This window comes from Thunnus maccoyii, chromosome 2 (assembly GCF_910596095.1).
Source record: "Thunnus maccoyii chromosome 2, fThuMac1.1, whole genome shotgun sequence".
Lineage (NCBI taxonomy): Eukaryota > Metazoa > Chordata > Actinopteri > Scombriformes > Scombridae > Thunnus > Thunnus maccoyii.
Genome location: NC_056534.1, coordinates 29,291,873 through 29,318,726, shown reverse-complemented (window position 1 = coordinate 29,318,726; position 26,854 = coordinate 29,291,873). Strand labels below are relative to the sequence as shown.

Here is a 26,854-nt window from a genome sequence, read left to right as displayed (position 1 = left end):
TTATTTGTAGATTATGATAATTAATAATTTAAATGAATATATGGTCTTAGTGTGCTGTTGCCTGACTGCAAGTTCTGATGTTTTTTACATTTTCAAAGCCATAAATCCGTGTGAGGAATAAAAGTGGATACAGTACTGCTGGTCAGTGTGATATTAGTACAAATAGTAAATAATATATATTTTATTTCCAGTGCAAGAAATGGGGCTCAGATTTGAAACACGCCAGCAGGAAACCTGAGAGAGAAAACAAAGAGAGAGAGAAAAACGACTCCTCTGTTGAACATGTTTGGTTGGCTGCAGTTCAGGAGAGAGTTATGCTGCCTGCCATGACCCATTCAATCCCTGCTGCCTCTGTCCTACACAGCACTGTAAAATAGGTCAGCATGTGTGTGTGTGTGTGCACTGCTACAGATGTGTAACAATGATTTGAGGACTGCTAACTTCAGTCACACACACACATATACAATACCGATGCATTCAGAGCGCGATGTAAAAATAGGCCACAAGAAAGTTGTGCACTTTGGAAATGAAAGTAGGCCAGTAGGAATAACTCTGTGTGTGTGTGTGTGTGAGAGAGAGAGAGTGAGTGAGAGTGAGAGAGAGAGAAAGAGTGAGAGAGAGAGATGAATCAGCTCTCTGTTATGCAATGCTAAACCGCCCTTGGGTCCCATTACCATATCTTGTGCTCCTGTGCTAGGAAGTAGCCTGGTGGTGTGTGTGTGTGTGTGTGTTTGTCCAAATGAAAGGTGTGGATAACGATACACCTTTTGGCATGTCTGACTGTAGCGATCCATTATCTGCCTGTTGAATTTGTCACCTGGATGTTCACTTGTTTTCAAACTTTTGCTTCACAACAGCTTTTTGAAAAGTGTTCTTGGGGCTTTGCTTTTGTTTTTCTAGTTACCTTCACAGGATCCCTCAAGGAAGCTTTTAGAAATCATCTCGTCCACTTTTAGTCAGAAACAAATCATTCATGATTAGCCTATAGTAAATATTTAGAGATGAACTAAGACATTCTTTAGGGATTCAAGTATTAATTATCAGGCAATACTTCATTAATCTAAGTAAAGTGTCTACAGTCATGTTCAGCTTTGTGCGTTAAGCTGAGTGCTAATGTAAGCGCAGTAATTCACAGGTATAACGTTTACCATGCTCACCATCTTACTTTAGAGTGTTAACATGCTAACATTTACAAATCATCACTAAACACAAAGTACAGCTGAGGCTGATTGGAATATATTGTTAGTTTTGCAAGTATTTTCTCATAAATCAAACGGAAATTTTAACCTGCAATCGAACCAAAGGCATCATTGACTTAAACACACCTGGCAGCTGAAAGTCTCTCTTTATTTTGCATTTTAAAGGTTTATTGCACTTAAGTTATCAAACGCTTTAATGATAATGAGCATGTTGTAGAGTAACATAAAACTTACTCTAAAGTATTACTGGAGTTCCTTATAAATGCAGGTGGCCTCCTGCCTCTCTGTGTTCAGTTATGTTTATTGATCTCCAGTGATGTTTATGGAACACGGGGGAGTAACTTGTATTTGAAACCGCACTTGAGCTAATGTCTTCAAGATCCATTAGTGCTCCACTGATGTCAGTAAAATATTTTTACCGTACACAAACACGTCACAATTATGAATCATTTTACATGGAAACAGAAACTTTCATGTCTGGACTAAATCGTTCATGGTTGCATTACATATCTGTCCTAAAATTCCTGAGTAATTGTGTTCAGTAATGTGAAACTGAAGTTACTGTAAGCTCTCCTGGCTGAATACAAGTGAAATACTTTTATGAAGCACAGTGGAAAAACAAATACCTGTAAAGACCAGTACTGGTGTCTGTTTGCTAATCACTGTGGAGATGTTGATAAAAGCATAAAGTTAGAGAAGGATTTTTTTTAACTGTGGGAAAACTGAGGATTTGTTTGTATAAAATAGTCTCAGTAGCATGAAAGCGATGGCGTAGCTCAAAGGATGTCAGTCTGTCTGTCAGTTGGTACAATTTGTCCCAGACTGAAATATCTAAACAACTATTGGATGGATTGATGAAATTTTGTATAAACATTCATGGTCCCCAGAGGATCATAATTCTACTGACTTTGATAATCATTTCACTTTTTCTCAAGTGCCACCATCAGGTTGACAGTTTTGGTTTTTAATGAAATAAAACAACAGTCAGGAGCCCAATTGAACACTGACACACGTTTTTTGTTTTTTTTTGCTGTAATCATTCCTCCTGCTCATACTGACCATTAGAAGATCCCTTCATATACATTCACAATGTAAGTGATGGGGACCAAAATCCGCAGTCCTCCTTTTGACCAAATTAATCAAATCAACTCAATATCTTTCAAAGTTACAGTATTTTTAGTGCCAAATTCCCTCTTTTTGTTATGATCCTTTCACTGCAGCTGAACAGGAAAACACTGTCGCGACACAAAGAGGGAGATTTTTTACTCCCTCTAAGACTGTAACTGTGGAAAATATCCACCTTATTTGACTAACTCAGACAGCGGAAGCCTCATATTATCTAAATATAAACTTCTTTTTGCTCAAATTGAGGACTGCGGATTTTGTCCTCCATCACTTACTTTAAGTGCGTTTGGAGGGAATCTTTTAATGGTCAGTATGTACAGGAGTAACCTGTTTCAATGTTCATATGAACCAATCGTTCATATTTAGATGTGTCTTAAAGTATATGTTTAGATTTTTTCAATATCTATCACAGACATTCCCTCACTCTGATGTTAAAGATGGGGAACAAATCCTTGTTCTAGTTAAGCTATGAGGTTTTAACAGTCTGGGTTTGCCTAATCAAGTGGGTATCTTCCAAATTTACAGTCATTTTAGGACAAAATTACTCCCTCTGCTCAGTAATGAAACTGTACGAGGAAACACAAAAAGGGAATTGTGTACTAAATAGCCTGTGACTTTGGAAGATACACACTTGACTGTTGAAGTCTCATATTAGCTTCAACTTCAGCTGAATATCTGAACCTGCAAATTTACCTCAGGTTGATGCTTTCCTGCAAATACAGTTTACACAGCTGATACTGTGCTGTTTCATCAGGAATAATGCACAGTCTGCATTTTCCATGTAAGCCAAAGGCATCACAGCTCCAGCAGCAGCCTGACGGACAAACAACATGTTGAATCTGTCCTTTGTGGTGGTTATTAAGTGGATTAACCCCTTTAGATTAGTCTCAGCCATTTCTCCCATCTGTCTACTGTTACACCACAGACCTACTGTACTGCCAACACAGGACACACACACACAAACAAAAGAGGCATCAGAATTATGTTTACATGAGCGTATGAACAAATCTTCTCCCACTGACCTTCTGTATATATCTGTGCGTGACTGGACAGACACACAACACACACACACTGAATGAACACTTAATGCTCACATCATATGCTTACATTTTATTGTAGACACGCTCACACAGTGGCCTTTGCCTCACATGCAAGAAAACATGCACACACACTAATCTGTGATTAGTCGTTGGTTATTATTCCCAGTTGAGTGAACAGCAGACATGCAACTCATATACAGTAGTGACACAATGAGGCGGTGTTAGTGATGCGTGACTTCAGACACAGCTGTGCGTGTGGAGGGATTTAGACTAAATGTACAGTATTAATTGCGCCACTGTGCGTGTGTGTTTGTTTGTGTGTGTGACACTATTGATGGTGCGAATCAAAATGCATAAATAGATCTTTATTTTTAGTAAAAAAGTTTTTTTTAGATGGAGTTTATTCTGATGAAGGCCTAAAGAAAAGTTGAAAAGAAAATCCAAAACACCTGAAGAAAAGCACTTTTCTACAGAAGACCACAGAGGACAAGAGTGTGTCATTATTTTATCTTGTGATTTAATATTTAATAACAAAACAATATTTATAAAACAAAACAACAGATTACATGAATTTAGAGAGATAATATATTTGAGTATGTGAAACCTTAACCTTAACACCCCCCTTACCTTTGTCCTCTCATGTACGTATCTCAGTAGTAGTTACTCACACTGAAAGGAGGTTGTGTTTTCACTGCCATTCATCTGTCTGTGTGTCTGCTAGTTGCAGAAATATTAAAAAACAAAAAGCAATTCAACACATTTCAGTTATATTATTAAAAAGTTCGATCATGTGTCAAGAAAACCACATTACTTTTTGGTGCAAATAGAGCCACCATGTGGCCACTAACTCGTGAAGTGTCAAAGCAAAATCGATTTTTCTTCTTCTGTACTTCTTAGTTCAACACTTATTTCCATATAAACCACCTCCATTCTAGCATAAAGATTTAGCATCATTTTTTGATAATATATTTAATTCATATAATTTTCTTGTAACTGTTTGCCAAATTTTTATATGCCTCATGGTGCCGTTGCAACCGAAGGCAGATGACTGTACAAGCACACATGAAGTCAAAACACTATACTTAATAGCACTTCACCAATCAGAGGCGGCACAGCAGCATGATGAATTCAGACCACCATATTTTACTGGTCATAAGTGTGACTTGAAATTTGCTACATTTTATCCTCCTACAAAGCGCTCATAGTGCTGCTTTGATGCAGATCAAAAACATCTACATAGGCAGCTGGGTGGAGGTGCACATCCTCTCTGAATGTTTCACTGTAGTTTGCATCACAGTCTGGGCTACTACTAAACTAAAACTACTGATGATTTGATTTTCGCTACAGGCCTCACTTCTGCCATCAAACAGAGCAAACAGTCCATGAAATACAACTCATGTAAAACTAATTTCAATGGCTCAGAGTGAATCTTCTATATGTCATCCTGGGGTGAATGGAGAATAATTTGTACTCAGTTCTCACATGACACCAGTTTGTGAATGTGCAGCCTGTTGGTTGACTGAACGGAGGGAGTTCATCTTAGGGAAGCTGATCTGGCCCCGTGCACACTGGAACTCATTAAGACTCAATTAGCCACGAGGCCCCGGGGCAGAGGAGGACAACAAGAAACCACAACCACAAGTAAGGAAAACAACACAGCCCTCAGGGAAAAAACACAGCTTGTTTGTCTGTTTTGGTTTTTTTTTAGCTTTGAGCTCACAGACAGACAGTCACACACAAATGCCTTAATGTAATACAAGCAGTCAGTTCAGGGCGAGAGGAACATGTGACGTGAGGTGTCACTGGGACATCCTGTACAGGTGGTGAGAGTCAAAATAATCACACATATATGAAAGATGTGCCTGTTTGCAGTGTAGCAGTGGTAGTTAGAGCACATGGAGGGGAGACGGTAGAGTTAAAGAAATCTAAAATATTGTTAAAAAGAATAAGCAGAGGAGAGGAAATAAAGAGAGACAAACATGTTTGACTCTGTATCAGTTACATTGCACTCATGTTTGCACTGAGCTCTAGGAAATCTAATCCCACTCCTACTGACAAGAGTGTGAGCAGAGAGAAGTGTGTTCAAAATATGGAAATTAAAGCTCAGACAACATGCAGTAAAACTGGCCAGACAGGTCACCCCCCCCCCCCACCCCACCCCACACACACACACACACACACGTCACTGTGAGCTCTGCCCTCCCATATAATTTAATGATTCATCAGCTGCATTTCTGTAAAGTGTTATTTCAGCATTATTTAACCACAAAGATTCACATCTGTGTGTATGTTTTGTCTGTTTTGTTTTGCTTTGCATTTCTTTGGCTGCTGTTACACCAAATACATTTTAACTTGCTCTACTTTTGGCCAAAATGTAGGTCACCGCTGAAAAGACTTGATGTTTGATTGAAGGATAAACCAGTTGTTTGTCTTTCAGTGGAACCACAGGGAGTGAAACAGGTCAAAACACTTGAAGTATTTGTGTCTGGCTCCACCTAGTGGTTGTCTACGAGACTTATATTCATCCTGATAGTTGCAGTTGTACATAAATCGTCACTTCCCAGTTGACCCGCGAGGCTGGAGTTCATTATCAACTTTAAATATAATATAATGAAAACAGGTTGGTTTTCGGCTTTGTGACAACACACACAGATCATCCAGTAAGTTTTTAAAATTGCTCATTTAGCTTAAAAGTATAAATATTATAATGAAACCTGCAGCTTATCTGACTAACTCGAAATTTGGAGATACATGGTTTTAAATTTATATTGTATATTTGGACTGAATATTGGTTATGATATACTTTTTATAGTGCATGCATTTTCCAGGATATTTTATATACTGTATGCTTAGACTGGATATTGATCGCAGGTGATTGGACTGTGCACATTATTCATTTAAACTGTATATTGGGACTGAGTCCTGTATATGATGTTTTTATATTGCTAATATTTTTTTTTAGGTTATTGTGTTGATGGGTGTGTGCATGAGTGCGTATGCTTGTGTATGTCTGTTAGTATATGTACATTGTGCTTCTGTGTTTTAATTGAGAAGTGTATGACCACATGAATTTCTCCTAGTGGGATAATAAAGTTTATCTTGACCTAAATGGACTTCATGTTCATGTTATCAGTCAAAATATCAGTGTTTACTTTTAAACGTCCCATTTCAAGAAGAGATTGTGTTGAAAATTAATGGTCCTCTGACTAAAATATTCACTCACATTTTTCACTGTATCACTTTTTGCACATGAAATAAATTGATTCTTTTGCATCCTGGGAGTCTCTTCCTTTTTTGTGAGTGTGCGAGCAATTCCTTTTGAACATGCAATGTTGTTTTTGGCTGTACACACCTCACACCATCTTTTGAAACGCTTGGATTCATGAGTGCAAACCTTGTTACTGTTTGTTGCTTTTGAATGACCTGTGACTCAAAAAAGTCCCCAATCATAAGCAATACAGCAGACAAATTTCATTTATAACACTGATAAATAGTAAATTGGCTTTATTAGTTGACATTTCATACTAGTTACAAAACAGCAAGTGCTTAGACTTAACTTTAAAAATAAAGAGTCTGTTGAAATAAAGTATTAGAACACATATAGGCTTAAATTACAACGTGCATACAGTAATGTAGACAACTTCACTTACATTTTAAAACACAATAAAGGAGAGAATGAACAAAAAGCCTACTAATAATAAAGTTGACAGACACAGCAAGTCACGCTGTAGACTTCTCATTCATATATTTTGACTGCCAGACCTTTGTTACCACAGTAGCATTAATGTTGGACTTGTGATGCAAAATCCTGTACAAAACTCAGCAGGATCTTCACCAGTGTGTGTGTGTTTGTTTTTAACAGGGATGTAAACCACTGTGTGTATCTGTTTGAGTATACCCTCTCACCAATACTATCGGTAGTTGCACAAAAGCTGCCTGCTAGTTTTGGGGAGGATTTCACATCACTGAAATGTTCTAATATGTCACATTTAATTCACATACTGGGACACTTCATTTTCACATACAAGAACCATTCATCACACTTATCTTGCTCACAGCATCACAGGCAGAGAGAACCATCCTCTACTCATGGTAGAAGACTGGTTTTACCTTCATTCTTAGTTAAACTGCCCTGGATGACAGAAACCTTGCCTGAATCACAGCCTTTAACATACAACATATCAGCATTTCAGCTCTACTTTAAACCCTGGCAAGACCACTGAATATAAACATATTTAAACATTATGCACACGCACAATATCTCCTTCATTTGACAGCAGCAGACTCGAAAGATTTCTTCATTTAAAATAAAACAAACTTCAGTTCAGATTTACGTCAACAAGTCAAGGATGTTTATGTCTGACAAAAACATGTCGCATTTCAGACTGAAGGGAGGGTCATGATCAAATGAACCAAAACATAAAAACCAACAAAACAGAAACAAACACATTTTTGTGATACACTTGCTCTAAAAGCTGAATACTGAAATGCATTAAATAATTTAAGTTGATAAAATTACATTAAGTTACTTTAAAACAATTAAATCCTCAACTAGAAGACAACTAAATACTTATTACCGACTCTCAAATAAAATCTCACTGAGGTCTGGGTCCAAACAGTGAAACACTATTTGACTCTTGTTCTGCAGTGCACTTGGCACGACTGAGATCAGACAGATTTCACATTTGAACCAGATGTGTTTAGGAGTGCTTACGCATCAACTAACAGTGGACATCCCATTTTTAGTCATTCTGACTCATTTTTCTTCACTTTGTTCTGTGTGGTTGAGAAAGTCAACTGCTCCTTTTTCTCATTCAGCCTCACATCTCATGTGAGTCCCAGACAAGAAGCTGCAGTCGAGTCTGTGGGCCTGATTCTGCAGATTTATCAGGTTCCACTGTAGAGTTATAAAACATGACAGTTTTCCAAGTCCTGCTGTTCCTGATGTTTCTATTTAGCAGCAGTGAAAGTTCCAAAATCCACCATGTAATGTGCATTTGTGCTCAGTAATACAAGTGTACATCTAAGGAAAAAAGGTCCTGGGTAAAATGTGATTCATTTATCCAAAGATGTGGATGATTAGCATGATAGAAACAGTGTGAGAATAACAAAATTCTATATTTCTTAAAAGTCTTCATGTCTCTCTTTTGTGTACCAGGACATTTCTCTCTTCTTCTATCACTCTTCACACAGTCCAGAATAATTCTTGGGGTGACACATTGCACTGTTGCTCCTGGACGGTGAAGACCACTTCTTGACAGGAACGCCTCAAGGTTATGTTTCAGTCGACGCTCTCCGGTTTCTTGGGAGTCTCTGTGGCAGAGCCGCTCATATCTGCTGTACAGTGCCAATCTCATGTTGATGAGTAGATACAAACAGCCACAGATGTGCTGGTTGTTGTTGTTGCAGATGAGCGGCTTATCTGTCTTCTAGGTGTACTCCTAACATTCAGCCAGGGACAGATGTTTCTCACTTGGCATGGCGGTTCTTGGGTTGAGCTCCAGGGCTGGAGGAGGTGCCGAGATGTCGGCTGTGGCTCTTCCAGCGCTGGCGCAGGACGAAGTTGTAGTTGGCTGTGGTGCACATGGCGTAAAATACGTTGGCTTTGTCGGGGATGTGTAGCTCTGAGGCAGAAAGAATAGAATGATGAAGTTGTGCAATTTATTTTTAGTTTTATCCACCTTCCCTCAACCCACATTGTCTACTTCTGTTTCACAAACTGTCTGAGTTCCTACATTTCTCATAGTGACAAGTTGGGTAATTTCGCAAAAAGTTTGTGATGAAGATCTCAGTAGAGGGAAGGATTAGCAATGACAACATAGTGAGAACTGGAGTGCTTTTCCAGCTGAGAAATTGTGAGTTACACCTCTTCTGAAAACATTATGTTTCGTGGATGATTTGCATTATTGTTTATTAAAGGATGTTTCTTTTTTTGTATTTCTGTACAATGGATGTCCTGACATTTATTGCTGATCTACTGCAGAGGCCAAAGCCTTTTCTGCTACTAAATACTGGTGCAACATGACATAATCTAGCGTTTATTTAGTCACTTCATACATACGATTAAGACAAATGAAACTGACCTTAAAATGCATAACTGTCACAGCTGTAAACAGCTGCTTTTTTTTTTTCTTTAGAGATAATGAATGACTTCCCATTACAACGACATTACAGGTATTCTCGTTCTGAGCATTCAGGAAAGATCAGACTGCCTGAGGAGATATTCACCTTTTCCATTGTTGAGCATCTGGTAGAGGTTGAAGTTATGGCAGCTGACATCCTCTATGTTGTGTTTCTCAAGAGCCCTCTGAATCACCTGAGGCGTATGATCCTGACTGGTCAGCTGGGGAGCAAACACACAGCCAGATTCTATTTTACTAATAGAGTAAAGACAATGTAACTTTAATAATTGTTTCAGTCATTTATCAAGCAGAAATTATCAATATTTGCTGATTACAGCTTCATCCTGTATCCTAATAGTTACTTTATGTTCTCCATGTCATAACATTATGAAATTATCATTTTTAGGATAAATTAATTAATGCTGTGGCAACTTGCAACACACATCAGTCATTATTTCAGACTTTGAAATACATTTATTGATTAAAAGCAGCAACTGTCAATTGATGAATATCTTTGACAACAGAAATAATTGTTAAGTGCAGGATAATGTTGCTTTGCTGATACAAGCTGGAGAATTAATTCATAAATCTTAAGCTGATATTAGCGTAGTAGCTTATTTGCAAATGTCACAATAAAACCTAAAACTGCTTCTGATTTCTGATCATGGACAAAATCTTGCACACATGCACCAAAGTAACCACTGACTGAAATACTCTTGAAGGAAACACGTCAGTTTTCTTTCCTCATAAAGCGGTCAAGACAGGTCATTAGGCAATACCAAATCCTGACTCTTCTGCTTTCTTTTTTTGTCTTTTCTTCTACTTTCCTTCTTTAGGACTTTTTGACTGACAACAGTCTGGCTGAGCTATGAATGTGCGGTAAAAGCAGATTACAAAACCATCTCCCTTACCAATATGCTTTTGTAGACATTTCCGTTGCTGTCACTCTCCACGCTGACCCTGATGATACATGAGTCAGCGACCTGTTTGTTGTAGACAGGAAGTGCGGCCTGAGGGGAGCAGCTGGAGGATGATGTCTCTGGGCTCAGTGCCAGAGAGGAGGAGCTGAGGTCTGGATGAGAGGAGCTGCAGGAGGAGCTGGAAAGACTCGCAGAAGAAGAGGAGGACATGGCACTGGAGGAGAAGTCCTCTGCTACATTGTGGAGAGAACCCGAGAGAGACTGAAGGAGAGGCAGAGAGGAAAAGAGAAGAAAATGTAAATATTAAGTTCCAATTTTAGGCTTTAAGTGTTCAGGTTTTTAAAAAACATACAACAAGCACCAAATCCCAATTTAAATAAGTCAGTCATTGTATGTTTTTAATCTATGTACACTGTGGCTCAAAAATTCTTATAAAGTGACAAAAAGCAGGTTGTGCCTAATAAAAGCAAAATTTTAAATTAAATCTGCTCTTGTCTCTTTATTGACGAAGGTCAGATTCTTTGCATGAATGTTACAGCTCTCGGCACACGAGACAAACGGTGTCCGTTTAGGAGACCGTCAGTGCTCACACCTTGAATTTGAGTCTGAGCGGAGAGGGCTGAGGGACGGTGAGATCCTCCATGTCTGAACTGCTGGAGCCAGAAGACGACACACTGATCTGGTCTGCATGGGTCTTCCTGAGGGAGCTGTCGCTGGCTGTTCGCAACCTGCACACACACACACACAAAATCCATGTTTAAAATGTCAGTCTGGCAAGAGAATCAACTTTCTGCAAATATTAAGCGTTCCATGTTAAAAGGATGATTCCAGCATTGAGTGAAAATTTTTTAATTTCTATAAAGTTTGGTTTAAGTCCTGCTCCAGGAGTCTTTTAAATAATTTGTTAACACTGCGTGATTGTGGCATTTTTGAATATGTTCAGTATTTCCATTTGCAATACTTCATATGCATAAAGGAAACCATACTTCCAATTATGTTCTATCACTATGTGTATTTTGATGCAGATCTAGATTCAGAGGCAAATTAAAAACTTCTAAACTTTGGGAGGAGGATTCATATCACAGCAGTCATTGTTATAACAAGTCACCTGTGGTTAAATGTTACAAGCTAGATGTAGTTTTCCAGACTTACGAGGCGAGCTTCTTGGTGAGCAGACGACTGCTCCATATGTTGGGAGAGCTGGGACATGGGTCAACTGGAGGCTCCAGGTCACGAGACAGCTCATAGCTTCAGAACAGAAAAAAAAAGAAGCTGACTCAGGAGAACAAGAAATGATACTAACATCTTTGAAAAGTCTTCAAACCCACTTGATTGTCTTTATGTTTTATTGCAGCGGTGTTAGTGTGTGTCTCACCTCTCCTGGTCTGTGAGAAGTGTGTGTGCCTGCAGCCAGGCAGTGATTTGAGGGTTGACTGAGAGATTGTAGTGCGAACAGGAAGCCTGAAGCTGCCGAATCTGAGACAGAACCTCAAACTCCTGAAACAGAAATGAATAAAAACAAAAGTACAGATTAATTCCTGGAACAGAAAATTATAAAACAGAAGTAACCGCTGGATATTAAAATTGAAAACAATTATAGTAATTGATGCAAGACACCACTAGGAGGCAACACCTACCCGTCTGCGCTTTTCAAAGTTGATGAGTCCACCCTTCGGAAAATGGAAAGAACAACCAGTGTTACTTGTGGCGTCATAAATTCTACTAAAAATAAAAAAAGAACAAACAAAACCAACAGGAGGGTTTGATTTGTACTCACTTCCACAGTGTCAGTGAGAGCTGTATCCAGCATGGTGAGGACAGTCAGGTAAGTGCCCAGGTAAGGTACGACACCACTGTGGAGGCTCTGAGGACAAAAATCAAGCAAAAAGGTTTATATTTGGAACATTGTGTTGATAGAAATAAACTAAAAATAATTTTCAAAAAGCTGCAGATAAGCTATAGATTGGTAAACATCTTGTTGTTATGGTATTGATCCTATTGCAATAGAAAATTAGCGGATGCAAGTCTCTTATTCTTGTAGTTGAAGAATCCATTTGAGCCCAACCAAAAGAGGACAGAACACTGAGCTCACTTGATATGTCTATGAAAATAACAGAATATACCTGATGTAGAAATGTACACAAACAACTGAGAAAACATGCCCATCCCTATTTAAATACAATGGAGATATAAAACTTTTACACACAGCCCCACCCAACCTCAGCAAAGTGTGCCAAACTGTGGGAAAGGGGGACTAATAATTGTCATGTGAATTGTTTGAGTCTGGCTAGAGTCTTTTTCTACTAAATGTCCAGAGTGAAAAAGGAAGAGGGAACTGGTACTCTCGAAACTTTGAAAACTTAACTTTTAGGGAAGCAGAATTGATGATCAAGGCAGAGCAAAATAAACATCTGCCTTTCTGTCTTTTTTTAATGACTGAAATAGCAGACACATTCATTTTATTTCTGTGGTTGAACCTGAAATGAGGAACCAAAAAGGTAATTTCCAAAGGCATTAATTTCATTATTTTGGTGTGACAGACAGTGAGTCTTACCATCTGTTTGGATACAGAGCACAGATGAAGTGACTTAGAGCCCGGGGTGGTGATGCCGTCTGTCTGACTCCCATCCTGCAGCAAAACAGACAACAATCCTGTCAGTGTTGATTGAACAACATCACTCAGGCTGTTAATGTGAGAGTGCAGGTTATATAATTGTTCTTTTCAGGGTTGAGCACCTGCTGACAGGGTGCTGTTGGGTGTGGGAGGGTGTGCCATAGACATACTGTAGTTACACCTTATTACGTTGGTAATGCTCAAGGATCAGTGTGTGTGTGCGTACTAGGAGAGTATTAGACAGGATGTAGTCATAAAAAAAAAAAAAGAGTAACCACTGAGTACTTTTAGTGCGCAACTAACCACTTTCATTTGTAGCTTTATTTGTGTTGGCTGCCAACAATGGCCTTTTTATTATTTTATAGGAACTGGTGTGCTGATAAAAACAATATCACTAAACACACAATCATATCGATTGTTCTTCAAAGGGAATGACTCACAGGACAAAGGAGACGGAGTGGCAAGTAAACTGGAGCCAAAACATTAATTCAATTTTATGATGCAAGTTAAAAAAAAAAAAAAAGATTTGACCGTAACACCATTAAAAGGACAACTAATTAACAAACTACTAGAGACCCTTTGTACACAGTGCATCCAATAATTATTAGAAGGACCTTTCTGATTCATGTAAGTATAACACTTTTCACAGTTAAGAGAAATGTAACAAGACACCTTGACTGCATACAAGGAAGTAACCTTGTATGCATTCAATATTTTCTTCAGTGAGGTGAATTCAAATCATGCAAACATCTTGTCTCTGGTAAGATCCACCCTGCACACTTGTTGAAATAAGAATAATTACGTATATAAGAGTTAAAGAGTACAGTCTTGACCTGTGCCCTGAGATAACACTATACAAATAAATTGAACTGAATTGAATATAGATCTTTCTCTCATATGAGTCAAAAAGACTCAGATAGTTACCTCCACAAGGATCTCTCTGCTGGTTAGCACACAGTTCTCATCAGGAAAAGTCTCACACAGGTGGTCAAAGGTGGCCATGCTTTCCCTGAAACAAAACATATTCAATTTGTTAAGACATCTTTGTTTTGTAGAGTCAGTTTTCACCGTGAGCAACACTTAATGATGCAGGCTCAAATAAGATAAATAAAATACAAATCGATTTTCTATCTTTGTTCCTTATCGACTCAGACAATTTAAACTGCTTGATATTGTTTGCTGACCTGCTGACAGCAGCCCAGGTCTTCTTGAGGCGATATATGGCATTGGACTGCAGGGCTGAGAGGATGGCCCACAAGGAGGAGAAATTCTTCAGCTGTTTGCACTCCTTCAGAGAAAACATTAAATAACACCTTTTGTTAAGCTGTTTTGACAAAAGTTACGTTCATTTATGTCACTTATTCTTAACCATTTTTAATCCTGACCTGTGCAATAGCGATCCACCTCTCGATGATGCGTTCTCTGTGGGCGGGGCTTGTGTGTGAGGAGCGAGGTGAGCCCGGGGCAGTGGGGGGGTACAGGAAGGTAAAGGAGGAGCTGGGTGATGAGATGGGAGAGGAAGTGGAAGGGCTGGGAGAGGACGGGCAGAGGAGTGAAGTGATGACACGGTTGGTGACAGCGTTGAACTGGGAGATGGTGGCGCGAACTGTGGGCGCAAGGTTTTGGTTTCCCTTCTTGTCACGCTGCGACCAGACGCAGCCCAGGCAATGGAAGGGCACCACTCTGACAAACAGTTCCTGTCAGAGAGATAGAGACGGCGAAGATGAACGAGAAGAAAACACTGAAAAGAAAAGATTCAGAGACCTAAAGTGAAACAGAAATGAAAGATCAGATGAAACCTACGGCGTCCAATCTGGTCAGCTGCTCCGCCACTTCTCTCGCTGGGAAATCCATTAAGTTGTGTTTGTGTTCCTCCTTAGAGGACATCTCTCCTCCTTCCTCCTGATCTCTGAAGTCCTGCTGCAATGATTCACTGTCATGCTCTGATGTAGACCGGCTGCAATCTGTCAAACACAGCAAAAACATAAATGACATATTAACAGACTGCTCAACAGACGCGTTACAGGACACACGCACAAACATGCAACTACTTGTCATTCATGACATGAGATACTACTGAGGACGTTAACGTTGCTTAAGGATCATATAATTCCTATGTTAGAGAGGCAGCGTAAGTAGTCCAATATCCTACAGCAGTCTATCACAGTAACGTTGAGGGCTAATTTCAAATTTCTACAGTTGCTTTTATTTCTATGTGATCTACTGTAATCTCTTTTCTGCACGTTCCAGTTCATCACTGCATAAAAATCAAGAGCACATTTTTCAAATTAAATTAATTATGTGCAATAAATTTTCTATATGGGATTGTTGTTATCTTTGGCAGAAAAGTAGAGAATGTTTGCACTCAAGGAGAGCTGATCAATTACACTGAATTCTTGATAATCTGGATGTACGGATCTATGAATAAAGGGATGGATGACTGATTATCAGGGCTGTCAATTGATTTAAAAAATGAGCTAATTCAGATCCCACAATTTGCTGTGATTAATGGTGATTTATTGCTTTTTTCCTTCTCAATATTGAAGCTTGTAATGATGGATATTAAAATGTAAAATCACAGAATTAATGTAGAATCAACACCAAGGAAGTAAATTTAAATAATATACATATATAAAATAATACATTGAATTTTTCTTCTACACATTAAATATTTCAAATTAATTAAAAAATGAACATGTTCATTTTGACGGCACTAATAATTATATATGAGTGGTTGAGTATAAAAGATAGAAAGTCTGTGAAGTGTCCTAATTATTCCTCTAGTGTAAAACGTATTCAGTGAGGTGCTTGAAACTGTATCAACAAGTGCATCCTGCAGTTGATGCATTATGGCAGCAGAACATAAACAATCACATCTCCCCTGCACCTTGTTCCTGGAGCCTTTTGAGCAGATTCTCTGCGGTCTGAGCCAAACGTCTGAAGCAGAGGCGATGCCGCAAGTGGACACACAACAGCCGGAGGGCCTGGTACTGAGGGGAGTCATGGAAATCTTCACTGTACTCCTCCAACCACAGCCGGATGACTGGGGGTAAGGTACTGAGGAGGTGATCAGGGAAAGAGTTTTACAGTGTTAATACTTTACTTACCACAGTTTGTGCTGCTGAGATACAATAAAGTGAGGCCTGGACAACATCTTTAAAATGTGTCAGACAAATAAAAAAAAAAAAAAAAATTTATTTGTCTCATAATTTGTTTGGGAAAGTATCACAAGGTGTGGCAAAAGAACATAAAGCTTCCGCTTCGCTCCATTAAACCCAATTATCAAAATCTCACTTTAGATTGATGGCAAAACACAGACAAACGTGGCGTGACTTCACTCACCTGCGTGGGCAAACAGTGTTATCCAGGTTGGCGATTGAGTCATCTCTGTGGAAAAGGTAAACACAATCACCTATCAGCTGAATATAAAAGATTTCACCACATAGAAACACAACATGGTAACCAAGTGGTAACAGAAAATACCCTGTAAACAAGAAAAGGATCACAGGGTGGATCTTCCGTAACTGTTCATCCTGTGGAAATGTCATGCAATACTCCGAATCCCAGCTGACTGCAGAGACACTGTAGCCTTGAGTGTGGAGAGTAAACTGACAAATATCTCCCTCAGGGATCAATAATGACATCATTTGAATATATACGCTGTTTAACTGAAGCGTATTGCGATGCTGTCTCATTTTAGGAACATGGCCAGAGTTTTCTAATGGGGTCCTTCTCTTTATGACGTCAAAATGTGCTACAAAAGATAAATAAATCGTAATTCTTACAGCACTTATAAAGATACAAAACAGGTGGTTTTCAATTTAACAACAGCATCAAAATATTGCATCCTGTACAAAATCCTGTCAGCCAAAGGAGGGAAAAACACACTTCTCAGACTGTCCTTAAACTGACCTCACATAGAGCTCACAGGAAGCCTGTTGCCACCAGCACCACAGACATGAGGGCGACTGTTTGACAAATAATATATCAGATCTACAGCACTAATGGCCACAATTGCTCACAGAAAGATATTTGTAGTGCATTCAGCAAAGGTGAGTTAGAAAGAACTTTTAAAGACTCAAGCCTCTTCTTTGGGGGGGGGGGGGGGGGGGGGGAACTTTGTTTGGGAAATCTACTTAATATCTACAAATGGCCTCTTGGGGAGCGCTAATAACCAAGGTGGCTGTTTTAATCTAACACTATAATTGATCATTTAAAGAAGATCCCTGCAGGTAATTCCTGAGTGAAATTAAATCTCAGTGCAGTGTGAGGGTAAGAGGCCGCTGGGTGTGGAGGGCGTGACATGAAAACTTAGGAATGGAACAAAGTTACTGACTGCTTTGTTTAACTCTTGACAATAATACCCGTCATAGAAACTCGCACCGTGTCAATAGAGGTTTTCTTTGTAAATAGCTTAAGCGATGTCAAGAGAGCGTTAAATTACTCTTTGAAATTTGATGTGTGCATCTGGCATAATGGAAAACCTGGCTACGTATGTGCCCCACTTACATTTGTATACAGTGATGACCTTTCTAAAAGTAGCACACACTGCAACAACAAATCAATGTCAGTAAGTTAAGAAGTAAACACTAAAGCCCTCGATTCTTCTGATCAGTTTAGGCGTCACTGGCACACTTTTAACTAACTTCACTTTTTGAATGGTGAAATTAGTACAGTTGTGGTTTTGCTTTAGCAAAAAATATAGTTTTAAACTTCGAAAAGCTTAGCTAATATCTTTGAAAAGCAGTTTGACATTTTGGGAAATATGCTTATTAGCTTTCTTGAACATGTTGACAGCTGTCCCGTAGCACACTGAATTTACACCTGTCGTATGAAATGTGCTATATAAATAAATTTGACTTTTGACTTTTAGCTTAGCTTAGCATAAAGACTGGTAGCAGGGGGAAACATCTATCCTGGCTATGTCAAAAGGTATGCTTTATGCTAAGCTAAGCTAACCGACAGATGTGAGAGTGGTATTGATTTTCTCATCTAACTCTCGGCAACAAAACATAAGCATGTATCCTAAAATGTCAAACTATTCCTTTAAAAACAGGGTCTCAATCATGACTGAGCCCACTTGTTTTTTTGTTAACATGTGTTTCAGTTCAACAAAAGTCTGCAAGGCCCCGGCGTGGACAATTTCTCACCTCTGAAACAGCAGCTCGATGAGGGTGCTGGTGGAGGTGAAGGCCCTGTATGTAGAAAGGAACACAGGGACGTAGTCAGGCTCCTGGTGCTCTCGATCCAGCAGGTGGGTGACCAGACGCTCCAGGGTGGCGGCCTTCAGCCTGCGCACCTTCACCGTGTGGTACTGGATGAAGCTGAAGGCTGTAGGGGGCTCTGCCGTGTCCGAACCCGGCAAGACGGGCTCCCTGCGCAGTGTGATGCCAAATACAGCCCCGTCTTCCTCCTCCTCCCCCCACTCCTGCACCGGGTCCTGCAGGGGAGAATACAAGGTCATCAAGATCTGGCAAGTAATTCTGTTTCTTTGTGATAGTGAATATAATACAGACTATCATGTAGTTTTTAAAAAAGGGAAACGTGTAGAACTATTGCACAACAACAAACTTTTTCATCAACTGAATGTTTTTCTTAATCTGTGCAAATACTTGCAGTGCAAAGAAGAAAAATCATCGGTATGTTTCAACATTTCACTTGACGAGGCTGAACGCAGACTAAATAGTCACAGAGCTCCTTCAATACTGCTGAGCTAAATTACTGTGACAATCTTACATATCTGCTGCACATAATTCATGACAAATGCAATAAGCCGTCAGACTGAGTCATTTTATTAAGACGCCAATTAAACATCGATTGAACTCATTCCTGAGATTCTGCTTGTGACCCATCCTTGAACCCTGACGCAGAAAGACACCTGGTGACTGAGGCGATGACGAGGCAGAGAAGCATCCACTGGCACTATTTGTTTATGCCCAGAAACACAAGGACAACTTCTTAAACCATGACACAGTCTGACCTCAGTTTTGCTTTCCTCAAACATTATTTTCCACTTGTTTAGCATAACGGCAGCAATATGTTACCCCTCATTATTACATTACATGATAGAAAACTGTAGAGAAACAACAGTGGTCAGAAGAGATCAGGGGTCTTTTCTTGATCTAGACAGGCTTTGACTGGAACAAAGTGAAAGTATGTTTAGCTGAATTGTGGTGAGTGATGTAGACAAAATTAATATCACTAATTATAAGAGCATTATCTCAAGTGATGTGTTACATTTAGTAAAGTATCCAAAATAACATGTTCACATTCTTGATTTAAATAGTTATGTTAGTTGTATTATGTTTTACTCAACAATTTACTTATGGGTTGATTTTTACTCCACCATCAAATGGAGAGTGGAAGAAGGGAATACATCCTCAATGATACTTCAAGATATCTAAACTATATTTAGATATTAGTTTTTACAAAGCACGATTTAGACCTGTAATGTATTTATGTGCGGCATCATGACAACCTTCCTATTCAAAAGTGTTACAGACAGCTGAGATGAAACAGTGAATAAAAGTGCGTCTTGCAACAGAATCGACAGTATTTTATGACAACGTCCCACATTCTCAATATGCTATTTCATATCTTGCGCTTATGTTCATGCATTTTATTTTATCTGTATTCACCTTTCTCTGTATTTCACACAAGTCTCATGCCAACTAATCAATAAAAATACCACCATTGCTAGTGAAAATGTAAAATCAAAATGAATGTTTTAACAGCATGAGCTCAACTTGATAGGCTGAGACAGCCCTCCAATCACTATCAAAGTAAAACCTTTGCTGCACTGAGCCACTTTGTCAGTGACAAGTTACACCTAAGTCCTACACTCAGCCTGCTCGTCATTCAAGGGTGTACAAATATATACTGGACCCTAATAATGCAGCACAGTGTCGGTACAAGTATATGGGACCCAGAATTAGAAAAGTAGGGGTTGCTGACAAAATGAAACATGATCCTGACGATGACACCTCACCCCATCTTTAACAACTAGTCATTGCCCTGCCAGGAATGAGGCTCTATGACCGGACTGGTAGAAAGCACGTGTCTATACAGGCTATATATGTATATATGTAAGCACAGTGTAACTCGAACATATGTAACAACAGAAGCAGACCAGGCTTGAAAACACCTGATATCACATGACAGAAACTCAGACAAAAACCAGTGTGCTGCCAGACACAATGAGACACTGGTGCATCACAGCCTGCAGTCAATTAAACCATTATATCGATAAGGTTGTCCTGGTAACCAGAGACAGAATAGCAAATAAAGAGTAAAATCGAAATGACACTTTAATGTGACAGTTTTAACGTTTCCATCTTTTTTACGCTTCACAAAGACACACACAGTATTAATTAAGAGGTTCATTCAACCTACCATCGATAAGTGCCATTTTCCCATGTTTGTCTCGCGCTCGCAAAAAGAAGAAAATCTGTTGGCAAACTGCCGCTATTGTAGGTGACAGCACCGCAGCACAGGCAATAATTAAGGATTTAGCTCCGTCCTCCGACAGTTCACTTCAGTCTGAATTACATGTGAGAGTCTCATTTTTGAAAATGAATGTCATAGATACCATAAAGTTAAACTGTGTCTCTCAGACGAGACGTGTGACAGTTGACGGACTAGTTTCAGAGTGAGCGGAGGAGAACAGTGAGGCAGGGAGGAGGGGGGTGAGGGGGGAGTGAGCAGTATATCACTGGGCGGGGCTGATTGAACAGGTGTGGGCGTGGCTAATATTGCTGACCAATAAGGATGATGGGTTAAATCGTATCAGGTATTATGCTAATTTAAAACGTGAGGCTATGACTGGTAAACGTATTATTGATACAGATGATGTTACTGCAATTAGTGAACTATCATGATTAGCAGCACAACTGTAGTGGTAGCAGCTGTAGAGCACAATTAGTAGTTATAGTAATGGTAGTAGTACACAGGGTGTCGACTCGTGCATAGCACTGAAAAAGTATTAAAATCCTAAAAAAGTAGCCATTTCACAGACTTAAATTACCCAGGTTCTTCATGTGTTTATACCATACTATTTAACTTAAAGTAGAGTTTTTAGCAAGTAAAAGTAAAATGTTCTTATCAAAAGTAAAAATACGTACTCTCATGAATGGGTCCTTTCAGAGTAGTGTCAAGCAATTAATTGAAACATTTATTTAAGACTCGAAAATCATTGAGGTGTCCCTCATTTGCAATGATGAGTTAAAAAGAAAATACACAGAGTTAAATAGATTGAAAGAGGACAATACTCAGTGAAAACAAGTGTGCACTGAGGTGAAGTGGTTTGAGATCATAGTCTTGAATTGTCCAGGGTTAGTGAGAGTGTTGATCATCATGAGGATGTGTTGAAGATAATTTCACTGTCTGCTGCACAAAAACTAAAAGGTGGATTTTACAAGTTCAGAATAAACCCACAGGACTTGAAGCATAAGACAGTAATCAGAGTGAGTTTGAGGGTGAGGGTCTCATGGTCCAATCACACATAGATGTTATATAGAGTGGTAAATGTCCAATAAGGGATTTATGGAATTGAAGCATACCAGTAATAAAGGATGTCAATGCAGTGCTAAGTTTGAGCTGGTAGTTTAAATTACATCAATGCATTTGATTTTGTTATACATTATGCCTGCTCAGTAAAATCTTAATCATCAAATAACTAGAGGAATGTAGCAGAGTTAAAGTACAATGTCTTTGTCTGAGATAAAGTGAAGTAACAGTTAAGTTAAAGTCCTACAACATGTAACAGTTGCTGTAAATCTCCATATTGCATTATGATGTCTTCTAACAACAGTCAAAATAAATAACAATAATGATGATAATAATTAAAGGTTGAAATGTGCAGAAAGGTTGTAAGGTTTTCTCATTCATGCTTGGTGTCAGGATGAACGAATGGTGTGAAGGTTTGTATCCTGCCTGTCAGAGTCCTACAGTATGTTTGCTTGACATCAATATAGACTCACTTTTTTTGAAACAGACAATGAGAAGTCATAAATCTGTACAGCAACCAAAACCTCCCTCATTATCACTATCCACTGTGATTACAGAAGGCACCATGATGTGGGAGAGAGATTATGAGCTGCTGTGATGCTTGACCCTCTAAAATGCCTGATGACTGTTGGTTTAAGACATCATACTGCTTTATGAAGGTGTACAGTATTTCTTAAGGTGCATTAATAAGTGTAATAATGTGTAGGCAGTATCCATACACCCTTCATAAAAAGTGATGTGTGGGAGTATCTAACCTTTTTATTGTATCTAAATGTTTTTCTCCATGGAAATGAGCAGCAGAGACAATACTGTGACATCTGGTGGCCAAACTATAAACATTAAAAAAAAAAAAAAATGAATCAATGAATTCAATTTCCTCAAGTTCTCCGTCTAGATCAAGAACAGGCCCGGGAGCTTTCATCTAGCTCCACATCCTGATCGAAAAAGTATCTATTTTCCGTTTTACAAAAACACCAGCTGTAGTTTTTCAGGAAGAGATTGAAGGAAAGATATCAAAGGAAAGGTTCTGTCAGCTAGAAGTGAGAGGCTGATTTCAGGCCAACATCAACATGTGAGGAACTGGTATATCTCAGAGCTGTTGCCTCTTAAGAATCCAGTTGGGACAGTTTTACTCGACAACCTGTGGCTTATATTCCTGCCCCATGGTGTCAGAGGCGTGGTGGGGACATACCACATGAAACAGGTCTGGTTGGATGCACAAAAACAACTTCACCTGCGTGACTGAGCAAAATTTCAAGAGAAAAAGTTATCATTTATGACCCTTTGGTACTACTGAAAACACTACATTTCATTACATTTAGAGACAACTGACTGACTGCCACAACATTATGATAACATGGACAAGCAGAGCAGATGAGATGCCTTTAATCAGGCTGTCCACTGCTCTTTAGGCTCAAAGGGAAGAATGAGCTTTTTGTTTCTCTAATGAGTTTCTGCCTCTGAACTGAAAATCCACATTACCCCATCCCAACCAGTTTTTTTGCTGAGGCTAAACAAAAGAGCCTCTTTGCAGCGCCGGGAAAGACCTCAATTAGTGCTGATTAGACACATGAGAAGAGGTGACAGGCAACAAGTGGCAGCTGAAAAAAAAAAACACACTGGTTGAAGTTGTTTCCTCAAAATTTCACATGACCACAAGGTTTTGCTTTGACTAGAAATACACAGTACACCCACAGGAATATAATATACTTCCTGGAGAGACGACTGTAGTTCCCTTTCAGTGTCACCAAAAAGCTGCTGGTATTGACGTGCTGAGTGAAAAAATATTGAGCAGAATGAGAACAATAGTGGGAGTTTCCAGAGAAAAACCTGACGTAAACACTACCTGGATATATGACGGCTCCTCCGTCACAGATGTAGTATGTGTAAGTGCAGTCAAATCAACCCTAATAATTCAACTCTAAACAACTCTTCAACACTAAATCTGAAGTACAATCTGGGAAAGAGTTCATTAAAATGAACATTTTAATTGTAATTTGAGACATCTACCATTTAAAATAACACTATACTAAAAGGTTGATGGAAGACTGAATATTGGCAAACATTAAGGACACCAACACATATCACGGCCTTGTTTTGCAAAATGATAAAATTTAAAAAAAAACCTGAATCATCTATTTAAGCAGTGCTGAGTAATTCATGACTGTCCTTTTACCTCCAGAAGGATATAAAATTAGGTGGAAATTACAAACTCTGTGGTGTCCTTTGTGCCAATAGTTCAGGTTCAGACTGCACCCACCTTTACTCTTTTTGTTTAAGATACGCTGAGACTGGAACTGTTCATATGATTTTCAGCATTACTGCTGGTCACCACAGTGCATGAAGACACAGTGGAAGCTGTTCTGTTAATATTGACATGAATTATTGTGTTGAAGTTAAACATCACTATCGTTTTGATGATGAATCGATCAGTCTGCTAACAGGAAATTCATCTTTTAAGTCATTTGCTGGTTCTAGCTTCACAAAAGTAAAGATTTACTGCTTTTCTTTGTTTCATATCGTTGTAAGTTGAGTATCTTTGGGTTTTGGATTGTTGATCGGACAAATCAAGCGATTTGATGAAGTCACGTTGGGCTTTGAGAAAATATGATGGCCGTTTATTAAAATCTACTTTTTGAAACTTTACAGAACTACTTACAGCCCTGGTTGTTGTGGACTCCTTATTAATACTGATATGATAAAAATAAAAAGCATGAATTAGTCTTTTCACTAAACAACAACAGCCAAATAAGCTCAGGCATTTGAATCAGTTAACTCTTATACAGCCTTTAGGATCAAATGGACATTTAAGGATATTTATATATCATAATTATGATGTTAACCAAATGAGAGGTGATTTTTCATGTCATATCACAGTGTAACACATTCTATCAACATATCCTTGCACTAGATGGAATTCCCTAAAAAATGTTAACATTTCCATGCTTCCATGATGCCTCCCTCTGAGAGAGACTATTTGTTCAGTGTGAGTTTGTCACATGGATAAGTGTGTAGATGCTTTGACTGTGGACAACTTGATTTCTACAATGAGAAAATATCCAATGACCAGTGAACATAGTTTAAATATTGACATACAACCAAAGACAGTCAATTGTGAGTTTTAAATGAAGTGAGGTTTTAAGACATGAAGAGCAGCACATAAGATAAACTTCAGCATTTCATAATGTTGCTAGAAAGCCAGTTTGACTGTGTTCCAGCTCACCTCACGCTGTCCGTCAGTGTCCAACAACTGGAAGCTTCTCAGCCACACGCCAGGCTCCGTGTCCGTGTGGACGTCCACGCAGTGACTCTGCCTCAGCCACAGCAGCTTCTTCATCTTGCCCACCCTGGAGCGGAGGCCCCGGGACTCCCCTCCATCACCGCCTCCACACACGGGAAGAATGGTCCTCATCTCCCACTTAATGTCACGCTACGGGCCCACACACACACACCTCGTCAGATCTCTCCCACACCTGCTGTCTCATCTGTGGCAAGAGAGGAGAGTGTGAAAACGATCAGGCGCATTATCTCGCTGAATCTCTCGCTTATAAAAATGTTGATTCCAACCATCAAAGCAGCATCCATGTCAGCAGGTTTTAAAACCCCATGATGTGCAGCCATTAAACAATGAATGTCATTAAACAAAGATCAGTTTAAAAAGAAACTGGGTCAGTGTAGATGAATGAAGAAAAAAATCATGATTAGATTTACTGTGCTAGAACAGAAAAAAAGTATTAAAGTTTTCAGCATAACAACACAGTGCTGTAAATTATGTTTTATTCTATAAATAGCCTTCATAACAAACATGTAAAACCCCTAAAGTGCAGGGAACAAAAACAACTGACACAAATAAAGATCAATTTGTCATAACAGCTTGAGGAATCTTCTCTTGTATCAACTAAACTTTATATCTGGTAACAGTGTGTTAACAGAAAAGTCAGTATGATAGTGTTGTTTATTACATTTTACACATTTTTACAAGAAGTTCATTTGTATGATCCTTAAAAAACATTTTAATGGCCACATTATGGAAAAAAAATCAATGAAAATATGAAAACTGTGATGAGATACAGAATATAACTTTCTGGTTGATGTTCATTACAACCATGAATATATTCCTGATAGGTGCAAAATTCAGTTACATGTACAATTCACAAACAATCGTAGCTTGAGCATCTCAGAAAAATCTTAATCACTCACTGAATACAATACAGAGGAAATATATTGTTACTTACTGTAAACTTGCTTATCTTGAATCCTGATTAAGACCATGTTTAGAGCTGCATTTGTCCAGCAGGCAGAACATTCAGCAGCAGCATGTAGAGACAGCGTGAGACTGAGGACTGACTGTTCTTTGTGTTTGTGGGTGGATGATGCTCTGCGCGCATTTATATGTGTGTGTGTGTGTGTGTGTGTGTGTTGGAAAAGCCTCCTCCCTGTGTGGCTGTACACTGAGATATAATTATGTCCCTTTTTGATTGCATTTCACATCCCATCATTCCAGTTCACTACCCACCTAAGCAGAATAAACCACTCTGCCCTCATTTTCACCTTGATCATACAAGCAGTAAGACGTATAGCTTAAAGAAAGTGCGCAGAAATGCAGAATCGCAGAATTGCGCTAATTAAAACTCGACTGGTTACTCTGATGAAAGTTTGCTGATAAGCTTTGCTCATATGTTTCTTACCTGCGGTTTGGGTTACAGTACAGTTCATAGGTGAGCGTATGAAAGCGTGACAATGACACGGTTTAAAACCTGCACAGACTGCATGTTTAATTGAAGGCCTGCTGGCAGGAGATGTTGAGGAAAGCCACTCACGTTGCTGGCAGCGATTCAAACTCTGCACCAGGAAGCGCAGGGCCGCCTCCTCTTACTGATTGGTCGATCAGTTAAAAAGAAAAATGTATGCTTATCACTTGTTACCGGTGTGCACTTATTTCTTGATGTATAAACCAATATTCTAAGCCTGCATATTATCCAGTAATGTCCAACATGATGGAAAAACTCTTGAAAGAGAGAAGAAGAGAATCCCAATAAAACCACCTGATTAAATAAAGATTAAATAAAGCTCTGTCCTCTGTTACACACACACACACACACACACACACACATATATATATATATATATATATATGTATATATATAATGTTTTTTAGTTTTTCTTCCTTTTCTTTTGTGAATATTTGAACAAGTGTGTTATGTGTCAGTTGTTTATGACAGAATCAAATAATTTGCCTTCCTTTTAAACTTTATTTTCTTACTTTCTATCTCAGGTATTATTTTAGGGGATCAGTTCATTAGAGGCTTGCTGTAAATTAATTCTTCAT

At 38.9% G+C, this 26,854-nt stretch overlaps 1 protein-coding gene across 4 annotated transcripts; it reads right to left on the bottom strand.

Annotated features, from left to right (window-relative positions):
• Positions 1-6,851: 6,851 nt before the first annotated feature.
• Positions 6,852-26,398, bottom strand: rgl3a (ral guanine nucleotide dissociation stimulator-like 3a). 4 transcript variants are annotated; one of them, XM_042391784.1, is made up of 18 exons: positions 26,214-26,398; positions 24,749-25,010; positions 18,171-18,460; positions 16,363-16,407; positions 15,908-16,077; positions 14,824-14,984; positions 14,406-14,717; positions 14,205-14,308; positions 13,945-14,029; positions 12,961-13,035; positions 12,184-12,270; positions 12,044-12,076; positions 11,782-11,903; positions 11,559-11,654; positions 10,999-11,134; positions 10,398-10,667; positions 9,593-9,707; positions 6,852-8,988 (listed from the first exon to the last, which is right to left on the bottom strand). In XM_042391784.1, the coding sequence occupies exons 2-18, from the start codon at positions 24,935-24,937 to the stop codon at positions 8,834-8,836; spliced, it is 2,445 nt and encodes an 814-aa protein (XP_042247718.1). In that variant the 5' UTR covers positions 24,938-25,010; positions 26,214-26,398; the 3' UTR covers positions 6,852-8,833. The 4 variants fall into 4 exon arrangements, with proteins under 4 accessions (XP_042247718.1, XP_042247733.1, XP_042247724.1 ...); XM_042391799.1 differs by having other exon boundaries at positions 24,749-24,955; XM_042391790.1 differs by lacking the exon at positions 26,214-26,398 and adding an exon at positions 25,761-26,195.
• Positions 26,399-26,854: the final 456 nt, after the last annotated feature.